This window comes from Terrapene carolina, unplaced genomic scaffold, assembly GCF_002925995.2.
Source record: "Terrapene carolina triunguis isolate 2854851 unplaced genomic scaffold, T_m_triunguis-2.0 Scaffold51, whole genome shotgun sequence".
In the NCBI taxonomy this organism is placed as follows: Eukaryota; Metazoa; Chordata; order Testudines; family Emydidae; genus Terrapene; species Terrapene triunguis.
In genome coordinates this window covers 1,891,931-1,900,200 of record NW_020664402.1, presented here as the reverse complement: position 1 = coordinate 1,900,200, position 8,270 = coordinate 1,891,931, and the positions used below count along the sequence as shown (strand labels likewise).

General features: G+C 65.0%; 1 protein-coding gene across 1 annotated transcript in view; it reads left to right on the top strand.

Moving 5' to 3' along the window:
- The window catches only part of LOC113407688 (myoferlin-like), a 76,762-nt gene extending 68,808 nt beyond the window's left edge, over positions 1-7,954 (top strand). The window contains exons 42-49 of the mRNA XM_029912643.1: positions 773-861; positions 1,384-1,479; positions 3,942-4,083; positions 4,961-5,060; positions 5,498-5,694; positions 5,916-6,025; positions 7,037-7,184; positions 7,851-7,954. Coding sequence (XP_029768503.1) covers positions 773-861; positions 1,384-1,479; positions 3,942-4,083; positions 4,961-5,060; positions 5,498-5,694; positions 5,916-6,025; positions 7,037-7,184; positions 7,851-7,943 — 975 coding nt within the window. The 3' untranslated portion in view covers positions 7,944-7,954. The remainder of the gene's footprint in view (positions 1-772; positions 862-1,383; positions 1,480-3,941; positions 4,084-4,960; positions 5,061-5,497; positions 5,695-5,915; positions 6,026-7,036; positions 7,185-7,850) is intronic.
- The last annotated feature ends 316 nt before the right edge of the window (positions 7,955-8,270 follow it).

The following is an 8,270-nucleotide window of genomic DNA, read 5'->3' as shown; positions in this document are numbered from 1 at the left end:
GCACCTGTGTGTGTGTGTGCACGTGGGGGGTGTGCACCTGTGTGTGTGTCTGTGCGTGCATGTGGGGGGGGTGCGCCTGTATGTGTGTGTGTGTGTGTGCGCACGTGGGGGTGTGCACCTGTTTGCATGTGCGTGTGTGTGCGCACGTTTGGGGGTGCGCCTGTGTGCGTGTGTATATGTGTATGTGTGCGCGCATGTAGGGGGGGTGCACCTGTATATGTGTGTGTGTGTGCACGCGCATATGGGGTGTGTGCGCCTGTGTGTGCATGTGTGTGTGTGTGCACGTGGGGGGGTGCACATGTGTGTGTGTCTGTGTGCGCCTGTGTGTGTGTGTGTGTGCGTGTGGGAGTGGGGGCGCGTGGGGGGGTGTGTGGGAGTGGAGGCGCGGGTGTGTGTGTGTGGGAGTGGGGAGCTGTGGGAGGGAGTGGGGGCGCGTGGGGGTTATTTTGGTGGGAGGGACGCGTGGCCCCAGACACCAGCTGGCCAAGAGCCGTGCAGGGAGCTGGTCGGGCCGCAGGGGGGAGGACGGGAGGTTCGTGGTTGTTCGAGGAGGCTCCGTCCTCTCCCAGGAGCTGGGGGGGGGGGTCCCCAGGAATGGCAGCTCCTCCTGGCCCGTCTGGAAGCTCAGCCAGGAGCCAGGCCCCAGCGGGGGGGCGACGCAGCCGGCAAGTGCTCTGGGGTGACCCTGGCAGGGGGGCTTGGACGCAGGGCGAGGAGCCGGCCTGGGCTCGGGCTCGTGTCATTAAGTCGCCTGCTCCCGTCTGCTCGGCAGGGGAAGCTGCAGATGTGGGTGGACATTTTCCCAGAGAGTTTTGGCCCCCCAGGCCCTGCCTTCAACATCACCCCACGGATGCCCAAACGGTGAGTGGGACAAACCCCCACTGCCCTAGGCAGCTTCCCGAGCCGGTGAACCCTGGCACAGCACAAACCCAGCACGCCCAGGAGAGGGCTGGCAGCTCTGGGGCAGTGTGCAGCCCCACAGAGCCTGGCCAGGCCCCACCTCACCAGCCTGCCACGCTGAGCACAGAGGCCACGCCCCACCTCATCAACCTGCCACGCTGAGCACAGGGGCCAGGCCCCACCTCGCCCAGCCTGCCACGCTGAGCACAGGGGCCACTCCCCAGCCCTGGCCATGCCCCATCTGCAGCTCCTTCTCTGAAGTGTGAAGCCTGCTCTGGGCACACTCTCCCCTTCAGTGCCGCAGGTGGGGAGTTCTCTGAAAGCCAGCGGTCAGTGGAGTCTCCCACTGCCCGGGGGCTCCCATGGCCTCTGTGTTCTCCAGAGCCCAGGCCCGCAGGGCAGCCTGAGGGTACCAGCCCCCAGACCCCTGGGCTGTGACCAGCCTCCAACCAGCCAATGCTACCAGCGCTGCCCCCTCCCTAGGTACGAGCTGCGCTGCGTCGTCTGGAACACGCGGGACGTGGATCTGCGGGACACCAGCATCACGGGGCAGAGGATGAGCGACATCTATGTGAAAGGGTGAGGGCCTGCAGCCTGCACCCTTGGGCCCCAGGGATCCCAAGCCACGGGCCTTCCAGGGGACCGCACCACGGCCCCCAGCCAGGCATTCCTGGGAAGCAGCCAACGCCCAGTGGGGATGAAACGGGGCTGGAGCCAGCAACATGAACGCTGAGAAAACGGACAGGCTGAGAGCAGCACCTCCTGTTCTACACTCTCGTCACACAAACCTCGGCTGGTGCCTGGGCCCCTCAATTCCAGCCTGTGGCCCCTGGGGCTCCCCACCCTGCCAGTGCCCCTCACTCCCGACCCACAGCCCCCTGCTGTCCCAGCCCTGGGGCTCCCCACCCCGCTGGTGCCCCTCAATCCTGACCCGCAGCCCGCTGCTGTCCCAGACGTGGGCTGCCCACTCTGCCAGTGACCCCAGTGCTGACCCCCAGTAGCACTGAAGGTAAGTCTCTCTGCATAGCTCAGTGGGTCTCTAATGGGTTGATGCTGGCAGGTGTGGGAATTGCTGGCTGCTCAGTATCAATATGGCTCTTGGTTCCTTTCTCTGAGACTTTCTTTGTTCTGTGGGTGCTGCATCGGGACGTTAGCTGAGTGCTCTGGGGCCCAGCCAGTCTGCTGTTGGGGCCTTCTGCAACCAGCCCCTGGCAGGCAGGCAGTGGCAGAGATGCTATCGAGGGCCCTGAGCCAACAACCACCAGCATAAGAGACGACTTCAGAGCAAGCCCCCAAGGTCTGTGTTGGTTGTAGGCAGCCAGCAGTTCCCGGGACTGCACTGGTAGAGAGACAGGAGTGGGGCCCGGGGCAGAGTGGGGGGTCAAGCGCCCCCCGGGAACGCCAGAAGTTAGCCCCTATGGGCGCAGGATGTCTCTGGTTTTCTCCCGAGCTCCAGCCGCTCTGGGCCCCTCCTGAGCAGAGCTGGCCCGTCGAGCACAGAGCTAGAAAGCGGGAAAGGCAGGAGGCCCCGAGCTGAGAGGCCTGATCCAGGAGCGGTGGAGGGTTCTGCCTTGTTCCAACCCCCCAGCTCCTCCCAACCCCCAGGTCCTGCACATGGCCCTTCCCATCAGCTGTGCACTCCCCACCAGGCCTGGGCTAGCTGGGAAGGGAATGGAGTACGGGCATGTGTGATGGGGTAGTCTGCCCCTTAGGGGCAGTACTGCCTACTGGTCAGTCCAGCCCACCCCTGGCATGGCTCTTTCAGAGCCGAAAGGTCTGATTATGGACACGAGGACCTGGGCGATATGGTAAGTAGGGAGGGAACCTGGTACTGTTTCTTTAAGGGCCTGGGCCCAGGAGCCTTGCAGAGTTGGGGATGAGCTGGGCGAAGGGGCCGGTATAAATGCTGCCTCCTCGGGCAGGGCAGGGCAGATGTTGGCAGTCGCTGGGCGTGCAGGGAGGCTCTGGCAGGGTCTGCGTTAGCCAGGTGCAGACTCCAGCCAGAGCCGCCTGCCAGGCCCTGCGAGCCTGAGGAGCGAATGGGGCCAGCACCGGCTGGTGGGTGACAAGCTCTGGGGGCAGGGCTGGGGCTCCGAGACCAAACAAGCCCCCGGAGGGCACTGGCCACCGAGCGGAGAGGGCCGGCGTCAGAGCACCCTGAGGGCCGGATCCCGCTTTGTTCTGGAGCTCGGAGAATGAGCTTTGTCATAAATCAACTTCCGATTTTGTCACGACTATTTATAGTAACAGGGACGGGTCACGGACAATAAACAAACTTCACGGAAGCCCGTGACCCGTCCGTGACTGGTACTAAAAATAGGGAGGGGCTGATGGGGGGGGATGACTGAAGCCCACAGCAGGGGAGGGGAAGAGAGCCCCAGCCCCACTCTATGGGGTGCAGTGTCACACAGTGAGTCAGGAAGGTGCAGTATCGCGTGGTGAGGCAGGGTGCCGTGTCGCATGACGGGGCAGGGAGGGTGTAGTGTTGCATGGCGGGGCAGGGCAGGTGCAGTGTCGCATGGTGGGTGAGGCGGGGTGCAGTGTTGCACGGTGAGACAGGGAGGGTGCAGTGTTGCACGGTGAGACAGGGAGGGTGCAGTGTCGCACGGTGGGTGAGGCAGGGTGCAGTGTCGCACAGTGGGGCAGGTTGGGTGCAGTGTCGCACGGTGGGTGAGGCGGGGTGCAGTGTCGCACGATGCGGCAGGGTGCAGTGTCGCACGGCGGGGCAGGGTGGGTGCAGTGTCGCACAGTGAGGGAGGGTGCAGTGTCACACGGTGAGGCAGGGCAGGTGTAGTGTCACACGGTGGGTGAGGCGGGGTGCGGTGAGGCAGGGAGGGTGCAGTGTCGCACGGTGGGGCAGAGTGCAGTGTCACACGGTGAGGCAGGGCGGGGTGCAGTGTCGCACGGTGCGGCAGGGTGCAGTGTCGCACGGTGAGGCAGGGCGGGGTGCAGTGTCGTACAGTGGGGCAGGGTGCTGTGGGACCCGCATGCCCTACAGCCTCACCTCCATTCACACCCCAGCCTCGGGCTCCTTGTTGCAGGTGGCTGGATGGCCTGGAGGAGGAGAGGCAGAGAACCGATGTCCACTACAGGTCCCTGGGAGGAGAGGGCAACTTCAACTGGAGGTTCATCTTCCCCTTCGAGTTCCTGCCCATGGAGCAGGTCTGCGTCCTGCCCGAGAAGGTGGGTGCTGCTCGCCTTGGGATCCGCTTCCCTACGGCAGCACTGCCTGCTCTGGGCCCCACCCACTGACGCAGCTGTTCTGAGGGGCAGGTAGGGCCCTGGCTGTGACTCAGGCTGGCCAGTCCCCCCAGCAGTTTGAACCCGATTCCTGCCGTGCCCCTGGCCGGACTCCCAGCATGCTCCGCTACCTACCCGGGGCACGACCTCCGGCCCTAAATCAGCAGAGGCTGCTGGATGCCCTGCCCCTCTACGGCCGGGTCCTCCAGCCTGTCTCCTGCTCCAGGTTTGTCCTCTCCCCTCCTGGCCGGAGCGGTGACCCAGCTGACCGGCTTTGGGGCTAGGCTGCTGGGCAGAGCACTGGCCAGGCCGGGGGAAAGGGGATTGACAGTGCTGCCACCTGGTGCGGGGGGAGGGCATTGCAGCAGCTGGCCCTACCCCCACAGGCACCTCTGCTTCTGGACTGCCAGCATCATGTGGCCTGATCTGCGCCCTCACATCACGACCTCCCCTGGGGAGCCCCAGCTCCTGCCCCTGCCCCAGGCTGGCAGGCTGCAGCTGTCCACTAACGTGGGGGAGTTTCCACCTGCAAACCTGCCTCTGAGCCCTGACCGCAGCACCCTGAGCCTCTGCTGGGGCATTAACCCTTCAAAGTCTGCAGACCTATAACCAGCCATTCATTTGGCTGGCAACTTGGAAAGTGCCCCAGCAGCCTGGCGCGTCCGCCCACGCTGCATCCCCTTGGCAGGCCACATGCTGGGGCTGCCCTTTCCCCACCCAGCTGGGTCACCCTGTCCCCAGCTGGTATGTGCTGGCCACAGACCCCAGCCTCTCAGCAGCTGCCCTGCCCCCAGCCTGAGGGGCCCCACTCTGCTTACAGCAACATCTCTGGAGCCTGGATGAGACGGTGCTGAAGGTGCCCCCCAAGCTCATCCTCCAGGTGTGGGACAACGACAAGTTCTCGGCTGACGATTTTCTCGGTGAGGCCTTTCCCCAGGCGTTTCCCCTGCAGCCCAGGCGGCCACAGAGTGTTACGTTGGCCCTGCCCACAGGTTGCTGTAGGCACGTCCCCACCTCGCTAATGATCTTGTACGTTTCTGTCCCCAAGAGCAGCCCGGATGCTGCAGGGCCAATGAAATGCAGTCACTTCTGGGGTGCAAAACCATGCCCCGGTCCCTGCACAAAGGGGCAAGAGCAGCCGTGTTGGCAGAGGGCACTGAATGGCTCCCCTGCTATGAGGCGCAGCACTCTGGGATCGTCCCCATCCCTCTAGGGCAGGCAGGGCCTCTGTAAGGTCCTCCCTAGGGCACCCTTGGGCAGCGTGAAGGGCTCCATCGCCCTCCTGCATGCGCCACCGCCTGCAGCCTGGTCCCCGGGCTGTCCCCTGGGCCCTGCAGTTTTCTTTTGCTGCTTGCAGGGGTTCTGGAAATCAAACTGCTCAGCATGCCCTGCCCAGCCAGGCGCCCCCGGGCCTGCACCCTGAAAATGCTGCAGGATGAGAGCGACTCCCCCACCCCACCCCGCTTCCCCAGGAGAACCTCCCTCTTCAAGCAGAGGCTCGCCCGAGGCTGGTGGCCGTGCGTGGTGCAGGAGGAGGGCAGACAGCGGCTGTCGGTAGGAGCACAGCTGGGGGCTGGTAGCAAGGACACGGGGGTACCCGAGCGGGAGGCGGGGGCTTGGGTGTCCCGGGGGGTTGGAGAATCAGAGGTTTGTGGGCGTGGTTAGAGGCCCAATCCTCCTCTAGCTTTAGGCAGGCGCCAGAGAGCCCCCAGCACCTCTGGAGGGGGGCGCCTGCCTTCTGCCACCACGGCCCAATTCCTGCCTTGCTTCTCAAGGGCAAGATTGAGCTGACGCTGGAGCTGCTGACGGACAAGGAGGCAGAAGAGCGGCCTGCTGGGAAGGGAAGGGAGGAGCCAAACATGAACCCCACCCTGCACCCACCCGTGTAAGTGGGGGGAGCCAGCTCGGCGGTGCTAATGGGGACCGAGACAAAAGGGGTGATTTTAAAAATGTAGAACTTTATAAGGGAAAACCCCCAAATTGTGCCAGGAGGATAAATAATGTAGAACATTCCCAGCGACTTCCTGCTTCAACCCGACAGCTTCCCACCTCACAAACCGGTGTGAGCGGGTGGGTACCCACGGAGCAGCCAGTGCCAAACCCTTCCCTGCCGCCTTGTGCCTGCGGAGAGGTTCTGACCCAACCCCGGGGCTGCGAACAGCTCTGCGTCCCAGCACCCCCATGCCCAGCCCTCCGCAGGAGCAGGGGTGGATTAACCACCGGGCCACCGGGCCTGTGCCCAGGGGCCCCGGAAAAAATCTGCCGCCGGGCAGTGGAAGGCCAGAGCCACAGCCTCCAGGCAGGTGGGGAAGCCCCCAGCGGCTCCTGACCCCATCAGGAAGCCCCCACACCTGACCCTGGTCCCCCACAGAAGCGTGGGGGGGGTGGCAGCAGGGGAAGCACCAGCACCCAGACCCCTGCTCCAGCCCTGGGATTGGGGGAGCTCTCAGTCCCCACTGCAGCCCTAGGGCTTGGCATGGGGACAGAGCTTCTCCAGTCTTGGGGCTGCAGTGGGGGGGCAGAAAGGAGCAAATGGGTTGGGGGGCTGCAGTGGGGGAGGGAGCCTGGGTGGAAGAGGGGCAACCCTAGGGAAGGGGCAGGGCTGCATAACCAAGGGGCAGGGTTGGGGCAGGACCGCAGGCAGAAGGGGTGAGGAGGGACCCCCACTTGCTCTGACCCAGGGCCCGCAGAAGTATCCCGGAGCAGTCCCCTCCCCACTGCTCGGACACAGCACTGGGCCGTTCCCAAGGCCTTGCTGGGGGGGAGCTGGAAGCCACAGGAAGAGTCCGGCCCATTGCCCGGTCCCAGGGCAGCCCGGGGTCCCGGCTGGGCCAGGGGCTGGGATACCCTAGGGCACGCTGGGAACGGCTGCCCTGGGACCATCTCCTCCCTGCAGGCGCCCAGAAGCCTCGTTCCTGTGGTTCACGGCCCCCCTCAAGAGCCTGCGCTACATCCTCTGGCAGCCGCACAAGTGCAAGATCATCTTGGGGGTCGTGCTGTTCCTGCTGCTGCTCCTGCTCGCAGCCTTCATCTACGCCACCCCGGTGCGTGTGCCTGCTGGGGGCCCGGGAGCCAGCAGGGGTGGGGGCCCGCTGCCACGAGCCCTGGATAGGGCTGCAGGCACAGAGGGAGAAACACTGAGTCTGCCTGGGGCAGCGGCACCACCCTGCCCTGGAAGTGCCTCAGCCCAGCCCCACAGCTCTGCTCCCTGGGGCTGAATGCTGGGCAGAGCAAGGGGAGGGGGAGCCAAAGCTGGGCTGCGGGGGGGCTAGGCAGGGGTGGTGTTGTGCAGGGCACTGGGCATGTATGGAGGAGTTCTGGGAGGGGATGTTGGGTGGGGGGGCTGTGTGGCACGACCTGGGTCCGCCGTCCCCCCCCCCCCCCGCCCAGGGAAGGGACACACTGGCAGCATAGGGCCGGGCAGGCCACTGTGCGTCTGGCAACTGCCAGTTTGTAACTAGTGCCCTGCACTGGACTGAGTGAAGTAGGGCCGCCCCTGCCCTGCCCCATTGCCCCTGGCCGGCCCCTCACTCCGGGGACTGACACCCCCCATCCCACGCCATGCTCCATGGGGGCCCATGAAAGGTTAATCCAGCCCTGCTCACTGCAGGGCGCTGGCCCATGGAGCCAGCTGAAGAGGCAGACCCCAGGCTGGCTAGAGGACATGGTGCTGCTGCAGGGCCTGACTCCCTCTCCCTTCCTCTCCCCAGCGCTACTTGGCCATGAAGCTGATAAACCCCTTCCGCAGTCTCCATTCCTTCGGGAGCCTCAATCCTCTGGCGGGGAGCAGCGGGAGCCCGTAGGCCACAGGCCAGCAACAGCACACCCAGCCCAGCTCCTGGGATGACAACCAGCTCCATGCCCTGCAGACAGACAGCGCCTGCTGTCTCCTAGCACAGGGAGACCTGGCCCTGCCAGGGAGTTGGGCAGCAGCACCCCTTTAAAATTCACCACCCGTTGCCTCCCAGTCACCCGTATCTTCCCTGCCCCTAGGGAGCAGCTGCTAGTCCTACCGCTCCCTTCCAGCAGAGGCTCTGCTGGCCTGCGCTCCTGCTGCTGCTCCTCCCCCTGGGGGCCAAGGGCCACTGACCGCAGGCCAGCGAGGCTGTGACTAGCTCCTTGGCTAGAAA